Below are 23,837 nucleotides of genomic sequence, written 5' to 3' on the forward strand. Positions count from 1 at the left end.
TGTACTATCTGCTCAGTCATCTATCTGGGCAGTGCTGATGTGGGAAAAAAAGACACAGCCATCTTTGTTTTTTGTGTAGGTGAAGTGCTTGGATTAGAAGACATAAAATCTAGTTTGTGCTCAGCTGTCCTGTGAATGAAGACTGATCAAGGAAAACATCACAATACAGATACATCTTGCTGGTTACACGTGATGTAGTATTGAGTTTGTAGCTGGTAGAGAAATTTTGGAAATCTTTGCAATTCTGCAGATGGAATGCAAAGTTATATGTGGCAAATGCAGTGCAACAGTTAAAAATGTGCGTTACACTTAAAACAGCAGGGTTATACTAAATAGGGTTTTTTTGCTGTGACTTTTCATAGGTGATGTGCTAGTTGATAGCACAGGGTGTGGTACGGTGCAGGCTTTCTTACTGTGAAACAACAGGATAAAATGGGCTAGTAGACTCCTTGCTGATGGCATGGATGCTTCCCTTGCCTTCCTTAGAGCCCTGTTTTGTGGTCTTGTCAAACTGTCAACAGAATTATACTGGACCAAGGCTGAAAAAACCCCAGCCTTTAACAAAGCTGAGCTAGAACGTTTTATCAGAAGTCAAAATGTGTGTTACTTGTATCAGGGGAATGAACAGCTGATTTTGGGAGTTGCCATCAGATTGGTGCTTCCTGTTTACAGGACTCTCCGAGTCTCTGCAGAGCTCTGGGAATCCTTCCAGCTAGGGAATGCCTGGCTTAGACAGTGAGTGCTGTTTAAACAGCAGGTGATGAGCAAACTCATGTCAGATGTGCTTCTCTCATCCTTTCTCAGAGCCAGCTTACTGTGGAGAATGCACAACTGATGGTTGAATCAGAGGTGAGAGAAATTAAATTTAGACTTTTGTAAATGGAATGGGATCCATATCTTTAGTCAAAGAGCATGAAAGGCTTGGTTCACCATTGAAGAATGGTGTTCTGTAAACACAAATACCTTCCAAACAGAAGAACAGAGGATTTTGTTACTCATCATTCCTTTCAAATGCAGCCAAATTGGTGGAATGTCGACTTAGAGTAAATATTTGTGTCATCTCACTGGCGGGAAATCTGGGCATTTAACAATGGCAATGTTAGCAATGGTACTTTAAAACTTCTTATGAAGTATTAGAAAATAATGAGCTGAAAGACATAGTTGGAATCTGATATTTGTTCTTTCCTTAGTGGAAATATGTTTCTCTATTCTTGTATTTTTAAACTGTGCTTCAGTTGAGCGAAGTCTGCAGAAAGGTAATACCAGGAGGATAATGCTGACACTTTCTCTTCTAGAAATTTCGTGTCAAAATCCTTTCTTCTGAGCAGGAGTTTGGACAGCTAGGAATCATAGAATATGAATTTCCTGATAATTAGTTATGCTTGTTGGGGAGGAAAAAGCCTCATACTTTAACAGTAACAAGACTGTGATTGGCATTGCACAGTGTTATAGTTACTTTATAGTACATTATAGTTTCCTTCTGTGCTGCATCACTTTGAGCTTTGGTGTATCCTTTGTGATTTTCTAGCAGAGGAAACAAACTATGGAAGCATTATTATGCTTCTCCATGACACAGAGGAAAAGATTTCAGAAGAGAGTGAAGTGATCCTGAAGTTTCATAAACACAACATGGTGATGTTCCACAAGGATTTGTCTAGGTCCTCCCTATGCTTCTCCATGTCAAAAGCATTGGGATTTTATTGGTCTGTGGTAATACCTCAGTTATTTAATTTCTTAGAATCTTCCCTGTAATGTTTTAAAGTGCATGTGTTTTCCCTTGCAGCTTCTTTAAAAATTCAATATAGATGTTGTAACTTAATGTATCATGAAATACAAAGACCTCTGATTTGAGACAGCTTGTGCTTAAACGTTCAGCAAATAATGGTGCATGAAATTAAAAGCAGGCTTCATTTAGTGCTTATTATATTCCTCTAATGTTTATTTCAATTGTTACCTTGGAGTTTAGTGGGATACATAGCAGAAGCAGTGGCAAACAGCTTCACTTTCACACGTTCTGTACACAAGCTGACAGTCCAGTGGCTGAGGTGATCTATAGACTGTTGACCTGAAAAAGTCAGAATTTCACTCACACGATGCACAAGAAGGTTCAGAACTGTTTTGCTGCCCTCTGTTAAAACTGGGGGATGCTGAAGCACTTAATTGGTTACACCACACCACGGTCAGTGTTTAGACCAGAGTTTTAAGCCTTTGAAAGCTGATGTAAACAATGAAGCTGGTAATGGTTTCTCTGCTGAGGAAGAGTATGAGTGTAAAACATCTGATGAACAGCTGGTTCATTCTTCAGCTGGGTAAGTGCAAATAAAACACTTCTCTTACAGCTTAGTGTTGAATCTGTGCTAGAATGGTTCTGTGCAGTAACTACAAATGGGGAAAAAAGGCACAGGATCAGAAGTGAACAACTCATATCAATCCCGTGATCTGGAGGAAGCAATCCTCATCATGGGAGAGCTTTAATTCAAAAGAGATGTTGAAGAAAAAGTGTTCTTCCCTTGTAGCTGTAGCTTCTCCAGAGCAAGGCTGAATGTTGAGGCCGTTATTTGCCTTAACACTTGTGAAATCTCTTAAGTTCTGTCCCTGATCAGTGGCTGAACCTGGGTCGTGGTGTTCAGTTCTGGCTGCTCTTGCAGAACTGAATGGGATCAGTGAATGTGGAGTTGCCGTGAAGACCTGTTTGCTTGCTTTTGAGAGACCATTGCTACAGATTAATAACATACACAAATAAAATACACAAATAAAAATGTGATAATGCTTTCTGTATGTCACATAGCAATAACAGAATAGTTGAGCTTTGAAAGAGAGAAACGTGTTTTGTAAAATGCAGTTTTGTGACTGGGGAAGGTGAGGATTAGACCAAAACTAATGAAATATGGGGTTTGTTTCATTTTTTTCCTACCTCTTCTCTCTGGTGTGGCCAGCCAGTGCTAACATTATTAGTTAATGCTGCAGTTGAAGTTCTGCTTTGGATTTTTCATGCCGCATTCCTCAGTGGTATGCCAGTGTAACTGGGAAAGGAAGACAGAGCTTCATGAGACTTAAAATGATATTTAAAGCCCAAGGTTTTGTAATTTTGTCATTAGCAAGCTATTAGATCAAAGATTTATCTAGCAATTCTATTTTATTGCAGTGGAAAACAGTATTTTTGGCTAGTAGGCATATTTTGGTTTTATTTTAACTAAATTTTGAATTTGTATGGGAAAATCTATCTTTCTGAAGAGTACAGAGAGCAAAAATGGTGTAGGAGGTGGGAGCCAAATAACTTTTTCCTTCTAGTGAGAAACGTTCTGCCTTTAATATGCATGGCAGTATTTCAGTTCCACCTTTTCTCTTTCTCTTGAAATACTAGTTAAATGTAATGTATATATAAAAAAGTCATTACTTACATTGTTATTTTTTACAGAAGTCTGCACTGTTATTTCTTTTTCTCAATGGGTTGGCTGTAACAAAATGAGTTTTAGAACTAAATGAGTGAAATATGCTCCTAACCTTTGAATTCACAGTGTTTTGAGAACACTCAGATTAATTCCTGTGTATGGTACAGGGATTCTCTTTAGAAATAAAATATAATACTGGTTTTGTACCATTATTTTTACAGATTTAATGATGGACAGATAGCATTTGACTGTCTGGAATTTTGTGTACTGTAGACCTACTCATTTGCACTGTATTGCTGTGTTAAAATGCACTCTTTAACGTAATTGTAATCATCATCAGTAACTCTGCATATCTAGAAAGATCTTTGTTTAAAAAACGTATTATGTTTGAATCACTCTTGTAACATTTTTTGAAAAATTCCTTTAATTGGAAAATAAGTAACTTTTAAACAACAAGCTGATCAGCATGTATTTAATTTGGCTTAGAGTCTAATTTTTAAGAGCAGAGAAACAGCCTGAATTTACTGTAACATGGAATACTTTAATATTATTGTAGGCAACTGGTTTTTACTGACACTTTTTAGAGTTTGATTCCCCATACCTTAGGCAGTGAATTGGAGACACACACTCTATTGTTGCTGATTTTGCACTGAAATGATTTAGCTGAACTTGCTGCTGAAGGCATTCAGGATGGGTGAGGGTGTAGTCACACAATTTGCTTCTGATGTCTCTGGGAATGGCAGCCTTCAGCAGAAATGGGGAAGCAGGGTGGCCCTTGGAAGTGGTGTGGGTGGGAAGATCCTGTACCGTTGTGGGGTTGTGCCAGTGACTGTGTTTGTGTCTTCATCTGCTGCTTGTGTTTGGAGATGAAAACAAGGGGTATGTTCTTTTTTCAGACTTCTCCCACCATTCCAAGAGTAATGCTCATTCTGCAGGTGATGATGAAATGGTGTAGAAGATCAAAAGGGCAAGCAAGGCTCTGTTTTTGACTGTAGGAGAGATAATGTCTCCTATCATCTTTGCTTTGTTTGCATAACACAAACTTCTAAGATATTTGGTTCAATACTCCATTCAAATTACCTGCTACAAGTCACTTTAAGTAATTTTATTAATCTCTCTCTCACACCAGTAGTACTGTTACAAAGTTGGTGCAGTGTAACCTGGTTTCACGTGACATAACCAACATCTTCTTACTCCAAGGGCCCAACCTGCATCATTCTTAAAGAAGTCAGTCTTGCCCATCTATTGTGTTTTATGAGTGCTGAAGTTAAGACTTTTATCATGCTTTTATCAGGTGTAGTGCTATTAAGTTAATCCTCTTCTGGAGTTTTCTAGTTGCAGTAGGGTGGCAGTGTACTCAAGCAAAGGCTGAATTAATAGTCAGTTTTCCAGCTTTTGAGTGGTCTTCAAAGCCTTTTGAGTTTTGTGGACTTGCAGTAAAGCTTCCATGGTGCATATTTGTTGAAGGAAGTAATTTGTTTAGAAAAAATACTGTGCATATTTAGGGCAATGTAATGGACACCATGTTTAATGTCAATAAATAAATGCTGTTTATGCTGACAGAACTGGGGCTCTCAGTTGTTCATGTAGAGGTGGAGCATCTTTTTTGGTGAAGCTGTAAGCTGAAGATTTCGTCTTATGTGCTTGAAGCTCAAGTTTTAAATTACTTATTTAAACCCTCTTTCAAAATATGTGTCACAAAACACTTGCTTTGAGCAGTTGCTTTTCTCATTCTGTGTTTCACTGAAGATGAGTATTTCATTCTTGCAAAGAAATCCCTGCAAAAATGAAGAATTTTGATAAAAATACAGTGTTAGCCACCACATTACGTGTTTTGCTGCAGACTTTCCACATGGAAAGAAATACACTGCTAAGCTGAGGGCGCGCTAAGCCAGAAAACAAGAAGCCCAAAGGTCTGGCTGCACCCTCTAAACCCGCAGCTCGCCACACGAAAAGGAGGGGAGGGTGAGCTCCTCGCCCGAAGGAGCTTATCCTGAGCTGAGCTGCGGGGGCACGCAGGCAGAAGCAAAGAAGGAAGGAGTGACTCTTCATATGGGTTCCATGAGCAGGTTTATTGCGGTGAAAATTCCAGGGACGAAGAGCAAATTTTGGAGAGGGTCCAGGGATCTCACAGTCGGGGCAGGAAAGGCGGGAATAAGGGATTCAGCCAATAGGGTAGGGCCAAGGAAGCGGGATTGACAACGAGGTAACCAATGGGGATAGCTCAGAGGAGGGGTTACAGGGGGTAGCCAATGCGGTACCGAGTAACAGAGAAACTTCTAGAACTGATACATATTTAACTAAGGGAAATGAATATTTACAAACTTATACATAAAACAGGGCGGGGAGAACAAGAACCAACCAGGCTAGAATAGGCAAATCACCGAATCAAGGGGTGATGGGATCTCACCCTCACCGCGAGGCAGTCTCTACGCGTTGGTGCCCCCCGAGCTCTGTATTCCGGGGTTCCCTCTGGGGTCAGGGTGGCTGCGGCCACTTGCACCGCCACACTAAGCCTTGTAAGATTTTAAAAGACCCTATACAAGTTACTCGGATCACTGAAAATTTGATCAGTCATGATGGTGTAGTTGACAAAAATACTGGGAAAATGAAGAAATACATATTTAGCTTATTTACAGACTTCTCTTTCATTTATTTTTTGCAGAGTGTGGGAGAAACAAAACTCCTGAAAAAAGTGATTAAACTAATGGCAGCATTTCTAGAGCAAGGCTTCAGTAGCACCAACTCTATAATCAGTAGTTCGTGTCTGGTATTATGTGCATTCCTACAATCCTAGTGTTTTACTGTGTGCTTGAATATACTGTCTGCTGTGAATACTGTTTGCTGGCTGTGTTCTGCCGAAGTAAAACTTTTTAACCGTTCTAATTAAAGAGTAAATTAATATTTTTCACTAGAACCTTGGAAGAATCTTTTCACAGCCCTTGAAAGGGAAGGAGAGACTGCTTATTAAAAAAAAAACCTGAACTTTTTCTGACTTTTCGCCACAGAATGGCTTAGAGCCTAAATCATTTGTGCAGTTTAGTGTAAGATTAGGTCTGCAGACCAAGTTCAGGTAAAGACATTGTCTTTGAAGTGCCTGATTTTGACTTGGGGGGTAAAACTCTTCACAACTTTCCAAGGCTTGTGTTTCTATTTTAACCAAACATATTTTCCTGCTTTGTTATCGATTGCCTTATCATGGGCTGGATTCTTGTTTCACAGGGATTTGGTCGCAGTCAGTGAGTAATACAGGAGGTGTAACTGTAAGTGGTAATAGTTCTTTTACAAAGTGGCACTTTAAAGATAGTATCTGTTTGCGTTAGATCAAATAAGATATTACTGTTTATTAAGCATACTGCTTTTATTATCTTCCTGCAACGTGGGCTTCTATTGCAGTGGCCACCTTGTATTACTTTCGAAGGTGGTTGCTCTAATGTTTAGAGAAAACACAGTAAAGCTTTTAGTTTTCCTTATGGTAAAGCTTGAAGTTGGATTTTATTGGGCTGTTTTGTTGTTATTTGCATTAAAGGAGTAACTTTAATCATACAAATAGCTGTGGGCAAGTTAAAGGAGTCCGATGAATAGATCTGCTCTAAACTTCTTGTGGCTGGCAAATTAGTGTCTGTACACTAATTTATTTAAAAGAAAGAATTGAAGAGAATGACATGAAATGGCTGTTGCAATTGTGTGTTCAATTTTAAATGACAGTATAATGCAGATTTGTAACTAGGATGTCTGTGGGCCTAAGTGCAAGAACTTGATTAATTTTGTGGTTCACGACATTTTTAATTGTATGTAAATTATACCATTGTTTCCACATTTAAAGCTATAGGAATCTTAATTGAAATTGCAAACCAGAGAAAGAATACTTAGGCTTGGTTCAGCTAACTTTAAAGCTTTTCCAGCTTCTGATAGAAGACTTTTATATCCTATGTCTTAAATTAACATCAGAAAAGCTACTGTAAAAAGTAGGATGTGCTTAGGCTTTTCTGCTAGTATTCACCAAACTTTTCAAGCAAGGCAGACTATAGCAGTTTGATGGTATCTCTGTACAAAGGGCTTTAAATTGGAAAAAATTAATAAACTGTAAAAATGACCCAAATTTGCTTGATTTTTCTTAGATATGTCTTTATATTAATTATAGAACAGAAAGAACCAAATACTGAGTCGCAATTTTTTTTTCAGCTTGACACTCTGTTTTTCATTATTATGTTTTCCTCGATCCATGAACAAGTAGGTTTGCACTCACAAATGTAATTTTTAATATGTTTGTTTTTTTCCATGTAGCTCTTCATTTTTTTGATTACTGGTGGGTTAGTAGATTAACATTGTAGAAGATTATTCTTTTGAAACACTTAGGAAAAATAGAACTGAGGCTTTTGTAAAAGCACTTTTTGACCTGTCACTCTTTTCTACCCTTAGTGATGAGATTAAAGGGGGAAGGCAGAAAGTCAAATTAAAAAAAATGCCCAAGAAGCTCTTCCTATTGCAAATAATTCTCCCCAACGATTTTGCCCAGGTTCACCTTTCCTAGCCAATGAAGATGGTGTACTTGGAGGTGTGATAGTTCTCCGCTCTTGCAGGTGTTCAGCAGAGCCTGAATCCTCACAGGAAAAGCCAACTTTACTAGGTAAGAAATTGTTATTCATTTTTACTTCAGCTGGGTGCCAACTCAAAGTGGCAGGTGAAATAAAATCTCTGTGCATGTTTGAAAGGCACAGAGAGAACAAAAAGAATTGAAATTGAAATAATAAAAATCTAGAAAGCGAAATAGGGAACAAACAAGGCTAATACTAATAAAACTCTGGAAAAGAGCATTCTGTCTGACTCATTATTTCTGAGCAGAATTGTCATTCAGAGGGTTGTGTGGGATCCTTCTCAGTCTAAGGCATAGATATAATAGTTGCTTGAGGCGAGGCAGGATGTGTTCCTCATAGGAAAAATTGCATTTTTAGCTGGGGGTAATGCATGTAGCTGTTTACTGCTTCTCAGTAGCTTATATGTGAAAAATGCTTTCTAAAAAGTTCTTTATTCCTCCGTTTTGCAGAAGAAAGTGTGTGAATTTGGAGGATACACTTAAAATTTGTAAGGGAAGTTGTTTATGGTTGTTTATTCTTGGTAATGGCCAGGAAAATGGGCTTAGATAAGCCGCAGTTACTATTTGCATTTGCACCAAACAGGACTTTCTGCTGCTTATACTGAAATCAGCAGGAGCCTGGACTTTGCCTCCACCAGTAGCTGGCTGGTTCCAAAAGGGCTTTACATCCCTTCAGCCCTGTTTCTGTCCTGGAAACACAATCCCTATCTTGCTGCTTTATGGCAGAAAAATGTGTTATGGAAAACTGTCAAGTGGTTTGTGTGGGAGAAACAGATGGAAACGGAAGGCTCTAGGCTATGAGCAGAACAGGGTGGAAATACAACCCTGAGACAGTAAAGCCTCTTTAAAGGAAGGAATTTGGGATTAGGGGCATATGAATTACTTCAGGATGATACTTGTGCCATCTCCTTTCCTGTGGTGCTCCTCAGATGTGGAGCTATGTGCTTATTTATTGGGTCACATTGACCTGTCTAATATAGGCTGGGGTTATGTTACCAGAATTAAAGTGTGACATTATCTAGTGCAACAGCATCCTACAACATAAATTCTATCATTAAAAAAAGAGTTAAGAAAATGCAAAATACAAGTCTGATTAAATAAGAACAAGATAAACCTAACCTTCAATTCCTGAGGTTTGGGAGTGAGAGGATTTTTTTCTATTCATTTAATGTTTGTCATTCATGTAAGAGAACATATTCTGTTAATGAAGGTTTGGCATTTTTTCCTCAAAAGTTAATTTCTAAAATCCCCTTATACATCATAAGTAAAGAATATTTGTCTGTTGATTTTTGGTTTTCTTTCCACTGAAATAACATTGAGATTAACTGTAGCGCAGTACTTTTTCTGTACCATGGAAATTTCCTGCCTTATAATGTATGCTGAGATAATATATAATTTAACATATGTAGTATTTGTGTTGTTTGGACTGAAAATAAGTTGGTAAATAGTGAAAAACTTCATGTATAGAATAAGAAACTCTCATGTCTTTGTTACAGGGATCATCTTTATTTATTTCTTTTTAATATTGAAACAAATGGCAAGGAAGTGGCTTGCTAAATGGTTGAAAATATATGTATCTGAAGATGTAATCATTACATCTTCACATGTAATTTTGAATTTTCATTGTAGTTCCACTACTTGTAATGGCTAACAGTAACCAAGGATCGTGCTAGTACAGGCTACTTTTGGTAGTTATCAAAGGCAGAGATATTATATTTTGAGGGTATTTGACCTGAACTGTTTCCCAACTTCTCAAAATTAAAAGGTGGGATTAAATTTGTCTCAAAAAAAAATGCTTTCACTGACAGTGGAGCCTTTGGGGTGCCAAGGGGAGGCTGGCCCCATCAAACACACATTGATTGTGCTGGATATGTTTCACTCTCTGAAAGCTTTTGACTCACCTTTGGTGGTATCAGTCATGAATCTGTTATGCGGCAGCAGAGCACACACCTCAGTGAAGTTCATTTTTCTTTTGTGATGATATCTGCATATCTGTCAGAATCTTCAAGTCTTGCTGGGATCATCTAACCTTTGATCTCCTGCTCTGGTTTAATTGCTATGCAAGGAGAAGTGGTTCAAAGGATCAGTGTGCTCAGCGTGCTGTGACCTTCATCAGCCACGTTAAAGGAACGTGAGGAATAGGAATGAGTAAAAGTTTTAAACCCATCTAGTGATGCTTTTTTGCAGTATGTGAAAGTCACTCTCAAAAGAAATAATGTGGAAATATCTTTTCATGGCATCTCATGTAATTCATGTAAGACACCTTCCATAATCCAGAGGAAGAATTTGTGCTTCAGTGCATTTTTTTAAACCTTTTACAGAATTCTGTGAAATGCCTTGAATTCTGATCAGCTGTTCTTTTTCTTTCCCTCCTCCCAAATTATGGACTTTATGAACACAAAGAAAAATGGCCATGACAGAGAGCAGGAAGAAAACAGTGTGGCAGTTTATAAAGCTCCACTGACAGAGAGCTGAACATCTGAATAATGTGCTCTTTGTCTGAATTTTGGGTTGCAGCTGAGTAGGAATGTGTTTGTGTGCATAAAGATACCTGCATATGTATCAGGCAATTAAAGATCACTGGAACAGGCTGTTAAACAACTCATAAATCAGGACACTTTTAAGACTTCAGGGACAGCACCATACTGGATTAACAGGCATTAACAATACATGTGAGCAGCTATTAGTTTTCTTAATCATTATCACTGCAAGCACGACAGTTGGTCTTTAACACTGACATCTTAAATTAGTGGTGAGTGCAGGACCAGAGAGCTGATGCTGTATACCTGGTGCTGGAAGTCCAGGTAATCAGACCTGAGACTGCTTTGATAGGGATTTCTTCTCCATCTGTCTTTCCTCTCTTACCTTTGGTGCTCCTTACACTCTCCACAAAGACAGGGGGTGTTTGCATCTGCTGTTGTAATTCAGCATACTTTTGAATCCAGGACTTGCTCAAATTTTCCCAGAAATCTATCTTTCTTATTGTGCATGTTACTCTGATTCCATCAGACACCTCTCCTGCTTTTTCTGCAGGATAATTTTGCTTTTACCAGATGTCTTTCCTGCCTGCTCTATATCTTCAATTCCCATATTGCAGATTTGACTATATGTGCATGTTTTCCTGTATCCTGCTTGGGCAGCTAAGCTGCAAATCCCCCTTTACCTAATGATAATTATATACTATTTATATATGTATGCTCAGTTCTGTGGAAAAAAAATGCTTGTTGTAGGGTGCTTTTGTCTGGGCTCAAGGCAGACAAGCACACTTTCTATCAGCTTTTACTTCATGGGTGGAACAGGCCACTGCTTTAGAGATTGGTCCAGTCTTTTAACTGCAGTTGCAGCTGATGTATTTCTCATCTTGGAGGCTCCATATCATTGAAGTAACACTCTCATTCTGAGTATTAGTTCTGCAGTGTGTGACTGAGAATAGTCAGGAAAATCTTGTTTGTTTGATAGCTGTTTCTTTTGAGACTTAATTACTCTGGTAAGTAGTTTTTGTTTGTTGTTTTTTAACCTTGCTATGTTTGTTCCTCAAGATACTAGTCTTGTTAAATTACATCTTGTATTTTAAACCTAGGCCTCTTTGTAACTTCTTGCGTTTTCTTTTATAGTGGAATTTCTGTGGAGCCATACAACAGAGAGCATGTGTGTTGGATATATGTCTGCACAGGATGGCAAAGCTAAGGTAAGCCATGAGAAATAGGCTGTAATACAGTAAAATGAGTGCAGAAGCTAAGGAGAATTTGTATTAATGATAATGAAATGTGTAAGAAATTTCTATCTTTAAGAGAATAGAAGAAGTAATGGGTGCCCAAGCAGTTAAATGTGTCAATTGATTAGGCATTTCTAATTTATTTTTTTAATTGCAGCAGTTAACAACCCTATCCTAACATATGATTCATGTCAGGATAAGGTGCCACGAACATGTCCATTCCTTCCGCTGACAGTAATTGTATTTGAATAACTTTATCCATCTTGATTCAGCTATGCTGGTACCATGTTTTTCTGTGGGCATGTCTTCCTTCAGCTAAAGCAATTGCACCATCAAGGAAGATACAAAACAAACTTCAAACAAGTTCCTAGAATAGCCTCTCTGATAAATAATTCCAATATTGCCATCCATATTTTCAGTTTTTTGGGGCCTTATAATTTATTTTTAATGAGAGAAGTATTATGTTAAAATTGAATTTAGCAGTGAAAACTGGAAAATTCTGTCACATCATGATCAAGGAGTAGGGATTAACCAAGTGGATGAGCCATCCATTCTTAGGAAAAGAGCATGGAAGGGAGAAAAAGGAGGGTACTGTTACATAGCAACTAGAGCATTTAGGAGAGATGTTTGGAGAACAGGGATGAACATGGGAGAAGCTGCAAGCAGAGCCAGTCATAATTTCTGTAGGCATTAATGCAAAGGGGGATGTGACCAAGGTGGTAATAAAAGAATATACCAAGGTATAAAAGAAGAAAGTCATCATCAGATATTTTACATAGCAAAACTGGTGTAACACTCTGTTTCAAGCACTGGAAATGGATGAGTTCATCCTCAAGGCATAAAATGTGCAGGAAAAAAAGACAAGAACGCCCCAGAAAGACAAGAAAGATAACAAGCAGTTGATGAAGGAAGTGCTGGTAGAGATACAAGTGAAGGATTTGCTTGCTTTTGCATAACTTAGGTACAATTCTTTCCAGATAACTATCCATGGAAGAGAGTGTGGTTTTGCTTCTTTTCTTAATATTTATTTCAGATTTTGTTGAGAAAAGTCCAAACTGAAGTTAAAAGCTCAGATTGAAATGAGCGAAACTAAAGCAAGTTCAGCTACAGATGTTCTAGTACTTGCTAGTTAGCTTTTAAATTGTTGTCTTGTGTCTGCAGTGAAAGAATAACTGAGAATAAAGGATGTTAAATGTTTCCAGTGTGCACACCTGCCTCTGACTTACACTGCAAAGCTCAAGTTTTGTTTCTTCCTGGTAGTGTCTAATTAATAAATAAATGCTAAATATGAAATCTGTCTGGTAATGTGTATTAACATGACAGTGCCATGCCCAGAGTTGCTTTCCTACTCACAGTTGCAACATTTGACATCTGGTGTGCATTGTTTTCATACTGCTGGTAAATTCTCCAGCTGGTAATCCTGATTGTGCTGACAGACACAGCTGCTCTTCTTGGTTCACTTTTAAATTATGTTTTTGACCTTCACTGAAGAGTTAATCCCCCTCCCTTTCTTCCTTCTTTGAGTCTGTGGCCACAAATGCTTTCCAGAGAAAAACCACAAACGCTTTTGCTGCTGACTTCTATTGATCAAAAAAAGTCTTCTGCCATAAAAGCTGGAATTTTGTTCTGCTACAACTAGGACTAAGTTATAGATGGAAAACTGGGCTTGAAATAGAGCACAATGTATTGCAAGTGAAAAAAAAAAAAACTCTGTTCTTTAACAGAGTGACTGTTTTGCTACAGTTAATTTTGAGTGCTTGCCATGAAAGAATAATGGGATAAGAGTTCATAAAAGTATAAAATATCACTTGTTTATGGGTACCATAGCAAAATTATTAGGCAGCAGCTTGTAAGGAAACATTTGCTTTCCTGTTTTTCTAGGGTGGTAAAGACCTTCAGGTTTTATTTCTTTCATCGGTCTAGGACTTGAGTTTTGTTTTTTTGTTTTTTGAGGGGTTGTCACAGTGGCTGATTTTGGACTGGTTCAATTTAATCAACAATTTAATGAAGATGAAAAAAATAAAAAGCAAGACTTAAGCTAGAAGGTTTTTAAGTGTCTACTGTTATGAACTAGACTAATATTAGAATCATATAAAGGGGTACATAGTAAGGAAAAGAGGAACCTGCTTTACAGTCTTAGTGTGGTTCTTAGGGCATGGGGGGTTAATGCAGTTCATAACAGGACCTAGCAAATGGTGGTTCTGAACCCCAGATGGAAACTGTGGAGGTACAGGATGCCTTTCTTACAAGGCAAGCACACAAGGCAGATGCAGCTCACCTGCAGACACTGGTGTGCTCAAGACATGGAGACAACCAGTTAACTTCTTAAAAGAACAGTGGGACAGGAAAGTGGAATCATTGGCTTGAAGTGGTACGTACACCCTGACCTGCGGGTGCTTCTGGCTTTTAGCAGTGTTAGCTCTCCAAGTACTGACCCCTTGCACCAGGGGTTTGTTTGCTCCCAGTTTAGGGAAGACTGGGTTCTGCAGCTGGCCGCTCACCTCCAGATCAAACTGCCTGAATGTTAGCTCACCAGCACCAGATGGCTGAGCCTGAAAGAGCTGTGCAGTAATAGTGGTTTGATTTGAAGCATACATTCTGGAAAGGTGTCCAGTCTTTTTTTTTTTTTTTTTTTTTTTTTTTTAAACCAGCTGCCTGGAATAGACACCATTTCCTGTTGGATTAAAGTTTTTGGTTGAATGTTGCTTTAAAAATCCTGCATAGCCTTGCCAGATGAACTAAGTTCACACCTTATTACTGACACAGTCACCTCTGGTTGTGTGTCCTATCAGCTCTTTCTTGATGCTGGAGCTATTTCAGCTCCTCCACCACTCATAGCTCTGGCAATGTCATCTCCAGCACCTGCATGGTGGATGGCCCAGTAGCTTCCCTTAGATTTTTATGCCACAAACAGCTAATCAAGGCATATCTTAGCTGGTTCAACTGTGCTTTTCTTTTTTTCTTGTCATCCTTCTCGACACAAGCAGCTTCATAATCAATTGGTGCCAGCATTTGTCACAAATTGGATGTGGAAGGACACAAGCTTTCATCTGAGCATTTTGGCTCTTTCCTTTACTTCTTGAACTAACCTGCACCGCCTGGTGCTGCACCTAACCCAGGATGCTGCTTGGGAACCTCAGTTATGAGCTCAAGGGGCAGATAGACTCTGGTTTAGGAGCTTCTGGACCCAAACTTCCTTCCTGAAGCAATACTGTGACAGATTGTTTCAGCATCAGACCTGTTCTTTGGGAAGATGGACGGGCTTCCCAAGATCTCTTGAAGGAAGGTCTTGTATTGCCACCTCTGTGATGGTAGAGTTGTCACAGTAGCTGATGCTCAGCTCTTTCTATCAGTAGTGAGGCTGTTGGAATATTCTGGGCTGCAGTGCAAGTTTTGGGCTGCAACCATGAGAATACATAGATACAGATAGAAAACATTAGTTTGTGGATTCCCTCTGCGCTCACACTGCTCCTTTTGTAGCAGTAACTGCTGCATCAGGAAAGGTTATGACTTCTAGATTGAAGGACTGGGAGGTTAAATAACTGCATGAACTGAGGAGGATTTTTTTTTTTTGGTTGTTGTGTTACTGACTCATGAATTACGAGATATGAATTTAAGATATTAAATCAGCAATTATTTTTTTTCCAGTCCAGATTTTCTTTTTCTGAGATACTAGTTAGTCCTCAGAATAACCTTCCAGATGCTTGGGGTTTTTTATGGATCCATAATAGATCCAACAACTGATCATAGCTTCAGCTAAGAAGGTCACTCTGTTACTGGGGCTCTGACTTCTTTAAAGTTACTTTGGCAGGGTTCAGTTATCATTTCCTATTTTCCTGAATTTATTGGGTTGTGTTTTGAGAGCTTAAGCATTTTTGTTGTCAGCACTGGGAAATAGCTCTACTCTGTGTTGCTTCTTGCAGCTCTGTTCATACTGCCATGGATGATGTGTAATACTTAATAATTCCTTCAATTCACCCATAATGTGATTTTAGATTTAAATGAGGAATGGGAAGGAAGGGGTGTTAGTGGTTAGGTTGCACAAGTCAATTGACTCTTCTTAGTTACAAAGACTTCATATCTTCTTGTTCCTTGTCTGCTTGCCCAATGGAGGTTGCTTCAAAGGAAAATAAATTCTTCAATCTCAAATGACAGTGCAGCGTATGCCTGCAATGTGAGTTCACATACCAACGGCATCTCTTGAAGTTTCTGGCTGTGGGTAGGCAGCCTTTCTTTGATTTAATGTTGTGTATCTGTGCATAATCAGACAGGAGCCCTTTTATCTCAGACAAGGTCTGCAGAATATTTGTTTACTCAAGTCCTGCAGTATATTCTGTATGCAGAAAGTGTAAGTGGCTGGGATACTTACTTCTTCCTGGATCTGACAAGTGTCTTGTCATGGGGAGAATAGTTGGTGGTGGCTGATGTTTCTACTCCTAGATAGGTAATTCCTCACTGTGTTTTCAAGAGTATTTGAAGTCAGAGTGCTTTTTTTCCAGGGCAAGATCCAGCCTCGATAGCAGCAAAATGCAGTTTAGGTAATTTATTTTGTGTAAGTATTTGAAATAATCTATCAGCTCACTATATTTCTTAGTATTTATAAATCTGCTATATGATCTCTATAAATGTTGCAAACTTTGGCAATTATTGTAAATGTTGCAATACTTTTGAGATATCCTTGTAGTTCAGCCTCATAGGCTTTAGTTTTCCTAACAGCTGGATGACTTAGACAGCAAATTTAAAAAGTCCAGTTGCAATATTGAATATAATCCAATTCAATTGCCAGTTTAAATCTCTTTTTGGCAGCTATTCAGTTCTTATAACATGAAATGCTAAGCTTTATGTTATGGCAGGTTTTAATAATGCAAAGTTACATGAACCATTCTTTCCATTCTCAAATGAACCAAATTCACGTTGCTTTGCAAGACGTGGTATAGCAGTAGTGGGGAGTGTTACATATTGCTGTGCTTGAAAACATCCATCAGCAGCAAGTGCTGTCCACACCAAATGTTGTGGTTGTGATGTGCAAACAGAAACTTTTATCTTTGACAGTTAATTTCATTTTCCAGTATAAGCAAACATGGTGGACAGGGAGACCATCTCCAGTTCACTTTTCCTGTGGATATGTAAGCTGTCATCATCAGATTTGTTTGCCTTTACTGATGCTGTAAAATTTAGCAGAAGTCCTTCCCTCTATGTTTGAAGTGATACATGTGACAAACACTGGTTGTAGTGATTATTGTTGGTTTTCTGAGGATGAGCTTCTGTATTTGACTTTGTGAGTAAAAGGTCTGTGAAAGCCCTTTGTCAGGAGGAGGGCAGTTTTCCAGTGCTCGCTGGGTGAAGAAAGACATCTTGGAAGAATCCTAATTCTATTTTGAAAATTAGTGGAAAAATTTACTGAGCCTGTTCAGTGAGCAGAAATACGAAGTCAAATAATTCAGTCATTCATTTCAGACTACAGAGACAGTCTTTTAACTTCATGAGACAGGAAAAGTATATGTCACTGTTCTACTTATTTTCTTTAATCTTCACTCTTGTCTGGAGACTGGGGAATCAGTCAGAAATTTTCATTTGAAAAGTACTCTGGGCATACAGTGGACCATCCAGTTCTCTCATAAAAATAATTCTATTTGTTGGAAATAACCTTTAGTGCTAAGATACTAGTTAAAATGTTTGGCTCGTAGACCTTCATGGAAATCAACAGGCTCTGAGATGAGAAGATAAGTTCACTTTTTGGATTGGGTTCTTGCATAAAGCCAGTAGTTCTGGAACTCTCCCTGCATTTGGCTGACAGAGTGGGGTAGGGAAGATGGGACTGTGTGTCCAGGTATGCAAATATAAATGCAGTAACCTGACTTAGCACCTGCAGTTCACAATGATACAAATCACATTTGAAGATACATGACAAGGTTTTAGAATACCTCTACAAAACCCTGGGGTGCTGAGCTGATTTGATGATTGGTTGGTATGTGTCTTTAGGCTGTCTTGATACAAGTATGAGTGATTTAGTTAGAGACCTAAATAGTTTGTAGTAATATACTTAAATCACAGAATGAATTTGAGCTTGGAAAACTGTTAACTTCCTATGCAACCTGTATTTAAATCATTACTTTCAGTGCAGTGAGACCAGAATCACCCCATCATCAGTTGTTTCCCAACAAGGACAATATTCTGGAGCCTCTCTTTCTTTCTATTTTTTCCCCATTTTTTTTCTTTATTAAGGTTTCACCAAACAAGATGCACACAGCATTTTCTGATAGCAGCAGTTGCCAGTATTTTGTGGGGCACCTTCTCCTGCCATACTACAGGTGTACATACAAACCATGGTGGAGGAGAGATTACCAGGAGACAGAGCAGCAGAGCTGCTGCCAAAATGGGCTTTTACTGCTTACAAAATAAATTCAGAATGTGTGGTCAGATGGTTCTGATGGTGGAAGTGTGTACACAGCTAGAAGGCTCCAAATTTCTTAAGAATATATGGGTTTGGTGGTACTCCTTTTTTCAAGGAGCAAAGCTGTAGAAAGCAATTTCCTTAAGGATATGGCATACTAGGTCTTTCATTATATTTCATCTCTATAGTGTAATGAATGGAAAAAGTTTGTTTTATAAATTATTCTGTCTAAAGCACATCCTGAGTGTGTAATAAGAGTGCTAAACACATGAAGCACTCCCTAGATTTGCTTAAGAACTGAATGTGCTGCCATCTGGTAGTTGTACTCTGTCCTCTTGGCAGCGTTTTATTGACTTCAGCTCTCTCATGCAGCACTGTCTGTCTCCTGGCTTAAATTTTATATATTCATTTTACATTGCATTTATGCTTTTAATGAAAGAAAAGTGCCCTAAGTAGTTGTGACAAACTGGTACTTTTACGTGAATAAAAGAAGGAGACTAGCTCTTTAAAAGAAAACCTTTTTCATGTTCCTTGGTCTCCAGGTTGTTTCAGAATCCTTGTCTATGAGACATGAAATAATGTAAGTCAAAAAGATGAAACCGTATATTGTTCCTGTAGGAGTTAATGTGTATTCCAGAGGAGAAAGACCTGTTAGTTTCGTAGGTAGTGGGAAACTTTGCAGTGTGCATCAAAAAGCACTGGGAGAGAGTAACATTCCAGAGTCTGCAGCACTGGGGTTGGGGGGATCGATAGATCCATGATGTTGGTTTGGTTAGGAGGGAAAGAAGGAAACATTGTGTGTTTGGATGTCGAGTACATGGAGCAAGAATCAGCGTCTGAAGGTTGGCTAGCTCATTTGGGCTTTATGGGGGGGTAGGAAGCAAAAAATCAAATCTTTCTTCCAGCACTTGCCTGTTTTCCTGTAGAACTGTGGGCACGAGGTTCCTCCTTTAAGCTGCAGCAAAAATCTGTGGTGACTGATTGTTGTCCCAGTTGTCAGTACCTCATCTCCTCCCGGACCCTCACCAACCTCCCTTTTCTCTAGGAAGGCAAATCACATCAGAATATTCTTGGGACTGTAAAATGTCTGTATATGAAGCTGAAGATATGGATAACCCCATCATTCTTAATCTACCATTCTTTGACATACTCTTTCCTCAAAGAGAGGCTTCTGTGGAGCTGAGTGGAGGATTCATTCAGGAAAATTATTTATTTTCCCTTTTTTTTTTCTGGTCCCAGGCACAATTTCTTCCAGGTGTGGGTTCATTCAACTTGTAAAGCTGACAGAATAATTGAGTTCAGTTAAAACCTTTCCAGTGTCACTATTTTTTGTTTGCTTTTTTATTTTTAAGTTTTTAAAAGCTAAACCTAATTGACTATGCAATCTGGACTTAATGTAAAATATGATGGTGGGATACAAAAATGTAACAAACTTTACAAATAAGTTCTGCGGTTAATTTAAAACTATTAAGTGTTCTTTGATGTTTCTTTTTATTTACTGAAGTTTGTTCTTATGGTTAAGAACAAGAGAGATGTAAGAATTTGCTTGGGAGTTTTCTGAAGTTGTCTTGACATGGCAATGTTATCCTGTCAAATTATTTGTTAAGTCACATCTGAAACAATACCATCTTAGATCTGTCTCATTTTTGTTCTACATAAGGCAGCCATTGGTGAAAGTAATAAGAAGTAGTCAGTGTAAACCAGATCTGTATTTACGCCATCACAGAAAGTATGAAAATACACAGGATGCAAGTAAAGGCTTTCAGAAATGTTTTATTATGTGTGGTTTCAGTGTTTCTGTAAATGGAAGTCTTCAGATGCTGGTGTATAGTGGTTTGGGGTCTTGTGTATGGGAAATGGGTTCTTCCTGACGTAGGAAATGAGGTTTTCTATAGGAAATGTGTTTTGGGCAGCTATTTAAGGCCAGCTACTTGCTAATGTAGTAATAGATAGTGACTACCTGCTTATCCCCTCTTGTACGTTTTCCTTTCCTTGCTCAAAAATTCATTAGGATTAACTTACTGGTTTGCTCTGATTGCAGTATCTCGCTCAACAACCAGTGGCATTCTTCCTCTGAGGAAACTTGCTACCATGCCCATCAAACAGTGTTGCTTTTATACTGTTACCCTTTTCATTTAGAAATTTTCACAGACCTGGAGAAATATCATGGATCTGTCAGTCACAGAATAAAAAATACCTTTCTTCCACTTGATTTTCTTCCTTTTACTTTTTTTTTTTTTAATTTATGAAATGACATTTACTGACAAATTGTCAGTTACATTTTGGGGGAAGCTGTAACAGATCTGAAGGGAGTATTTTCTTCTCGGAGTGGTTAAGTCACAGTTGTAACTGAAATTGTTCTTAAAGTAGGAACTTGTTCATATATCAAGCAGGAAAGCCAGAGATCAAAGTTTCAGCTGTAAAATGAAAACATTGAAATGTTTTTGATTAAATCTTGTTCTGTGATTTAACTGAAAACAAGACCACCTAAATGAAGGCACCACAATACCCTTATCAAGAAAGGAATTAAAAGAAGCTGCCCGAGACACAAAATGTCTCTTCAGTGTAATGAACTGAGTTTAGAATCTCAAATAATTTTCTGCTCAATTGATGCAAGTTATTCTTACTGAACTTGTACATTTGTACTTCTTGTCACAACCCGTGGCCTTAGTTGAACCAATTAAATCTTTTAAGTGGGATAATGTATGTACCAACAAATATGTTGTGGGCTGCACTTACAGGAAGCTGTAGTTTCTAAATGCCAGCAACTTTATGTTGTGAGCTTTATACCATAGTAGCAATCATTTCCAGTTCCTAATCTAATATAACATGAGCTGTTTTCACAGTGTAAAAACATGTGCAGAGGGGATAAAAAGTCATTACTCTTAACAGTAAGTCAAAGTATCTTTTCATAAGTGGATGCTTTCGCCCATCTAATAAAGCATACCCTAGTATATAAAGGATCATTAACAGATTTTTACAGCCACTGAGTTACAATTCAGTTATAAAGTGGAGTTTTGTGTACACAGACACACGCGCCCACTTCCTGGCTGAAATGTTCCAGTGCCTTCTCAAAAGCACAGAAAGTGCTTTTAAAACTTTCTGTGGAAAAGATGCCTATTGGCAGAAACACAATTGTTCTTTGGATTGATTTATTTGGTAGTTGGCAACAGGAAGTCTTTGGAGTTTTTTAGGTGGATGACTAGGTATTTTATGCAGAGAAATTTCTCCTTTGCATCCTGATCATTGCAGTTGCCTTATGCTCTGAAGTATTAGTTTAGCTCTGTCAAATAGTTAATTCTGTCTGAGATTTCTGTAAGGTGTATTTCTGTATGCAGTAGTAAACACTTCTGAATCTCCCTAAGAAATAGACCCATAAACCATGAAATGCCAGAATGATTTTCTTTTGTCTTCACTCTGGATATTTCTTTCTACTTTCAGTGCACTGATTCATCCAGTTTACCTTTTCTATGCATCTGTCATGGTCTTTCTCTTCATGTGTTAAACATCAATGCAATCAAAAAAGAAAAAGAATCTCAGTTTCTTTTCAAGTTGCTTTGTAATTTATCCTCAGACTTCAGTGAGGGAACAGCTTAATTGTTCAGTATTTACAAGCTTACTTTGTCCTGCATAATTTTGCCTTTTCTCAGTCCATAATATTCTCTTGACTTCTCCACAGACTCACATTTCAAGACTTCCTCCTGGAGCTGTGGCAGGACAGTCCGTGGCAATAGAAGGAGGAGTTTGCAGGCTGGAGAGTCCAGAAAGCAGCTGATTCTTCACTTCATTGCAAAGAATGTGAATGACTTTTTTGTACAATAGGAGTTTTTTTGTGTTTTAACAGATGTTGGAAATTCTGCTTTTGTTTTATACTCCGTATTGCAACCATGTGCACCATAACTTGAGACAAGTGCTGCTGTAGTTTATGTTCTCACTCCGTGAATGGGGGTTGTGTGCATGTTTATTTTGTCCCTGAATAAAATAGGAACTCTCCGCAGTTGTGCAAAGATCATGTATGATTAATGATGGTGTTCTCATTTTTTTATGTTGAAAGATAACCAAAAATTAAGAAAAAAAAATTTAAAGATATGGTCACAATTGTCATTCATATTCTAAATTTAAAAGTAACAGGCCTTTGAAGTGGCTTTATAATGATGCAAAAAATGATTATGGTTTCTAAAATGATTATGGTTTCTAAGTTTCTCAGTGGTTAAAAGAAATCCAGAGGTGGTTTAAACACGAGTTGTTTTTTTCCTCTCCAATAAGGAGGATTTTTTTTTTTTTTTGTTCAAAGAATGGTTTCAGTGAAACAAACTAGAGCAAAATTTAGGCTCAAATTGTTTTAAAATAGGCTTATAGGTCATATCTCTGTTCCCATACCAAGATGTTAATAGCTCCAAGCTGTATGTATTGCAAAAAGCTATATGAAGATAATGTATCGTAATGCAGTCTTTATGTATAATGGAATATTACAGTGTAAATAAGAAGAGTTTATGGAAAGATGCGATATTATTCTTCACTTCTGCTTTAAATCTATTTTTAAGAGAGGTACAGAAATGAACATATTACTGGATGCGAAGTGCAATGTGTATTAAGTGGCTGGTGGGAGGTCTGATACTGAGCTTTTGTATTGCTTAAGCAGCGTCCTCAAGCCCAGCCACAGCATGGGTATTTATATAACTGTGTGTAATATGTAAGTACTGTGCATAAATTTACTGTAACTCTTTTGATACCTTCAACAAAACTGCAGTGTAAAACAATGTAATCCTTGTCTGCCTCGTGAAGCATTGGCAGCTGAACTGTCATGTGTCACCAGTTTGGATATGTGAGCCAGGCTGCCCAAGTCTTAAAAGTGAGTTCTGACGTACAACCTTCCACTCAGTCCTTTTTTCTTCACAGCACTGGCAGCAATAGAAGACTTTTGTAATTAATTCATTGTCCTGATAAATATGCCAAAGAGAAACTAAAATAGTTCATCTTTTTTTCCCTGGTGGATATTTGATAATTCTGTTTTCAGAAATAGTGGATGAATAGATATTCAGACTGTATTCGCTTAATCGGGCATTGTACTTGCCTGTTTTGTAATGTTGTGCCTGCCTATAACAGACATACTTGACTGATGAAATGGTTATATTGATTGTAGTACCAATCTTTCATGGAAAAGAATAAATTTTTTTAATAGCCTGAGTTCATTTTCACTTTTATACTACAGCATATATCGAGATACTGTCATCTGTGTGTGGTTTTTTTAATTGTGACCTCAGTGTAGCCCTATAGTTGAAGATACTTCAATACAGTTCTGTAAATAGTATGAAACAGCAGCTTTCCAGATTGCACAACAACAACGTGGAATGTACCTGTCTTAAAATAGTCTGTGCCAAAATACCAGGTTGGTTCCTCAGTGATGCACTCATGGTCTGAGGAAATGAAGGACTGTCCTGCAGCACTCCAGAAACAATGCAGCAGAAGCTGTGTTGTCACAGCCCTTAGAGCTGCTCTCACATGGTTAATGATTAAATGATTGTGTGGACCCTTCACTATGTAGTGAGTGAAAAATTGAAGATGATGTATATGGGTTTGTGCATACCCACATTTGAAAATGGCCTTGTTATTAGAAAAGCTAAAGGAACAGTGTTAGCCTGCTTTTATTCTAAAAGTGCTTTTCTGTTTTGACATCATAGAAATTTTGGCATAAATTCACTCTTTCATGCAATAAGCATGGCAGAATGCCTTGTAAAA

General features: G+C 38.1%; 1 protein-coding gene across 5 annotated transcripts in view; it reads left to right on the forward strand.

Annotated features, from left to right (window-relative positions):
* The window catches only part of TASP1 (taspase 1), an 81,964-nt gene extending 58,679 nt beyond the window's left edge, over nt 1-23,285 (forward strand). For 4 of the 5 annotated variants that reach the window (XM_017745335.1, XM_008642004.2, XM_017745337.1 and 1 more), the window contains 3 exons: nt 7,912-8,022; nt 11,604-11,677; nt 21,778-23,285. In XM_017745335.1, the coding sequence (XP_017600824.1) occupies nt 7,912-8,022; nt 11,604-11,677; nt 21,778-21,873 (281 nt within the window). In that variant the 3' untranslated portion in view covers nt 21,874-23,285. Of the gene's footprint in view, nt 1-79; nt 5,912-7,911; nt 8,023-11,603; nt 11,678-21,777 lie in introns of those variants that run through there. The other variant, XR_001865557.1, reaches the window with a different exon arrangement.
* Nucleotides 23,286-23,837: the final 552 nt, after the last annotated feature.

This window comes from Corvus brachyrhynchos, unplaced genomic scaffold (assembly GCF_000691975.1).
Source record: "Corvus brachyrhynchos isolate BGI_N302 unplaced genomic scaffold, ASM69197v1 scaffold69, whole genome shotgun sequence".
Classification (NCBI taxonomy): domain Eukaryota; kingdom Metazoa; phylum Chordata; class Aves; order Passeriformes; family Corvidae; genus Corvus; species Corvus brachyrhynchos.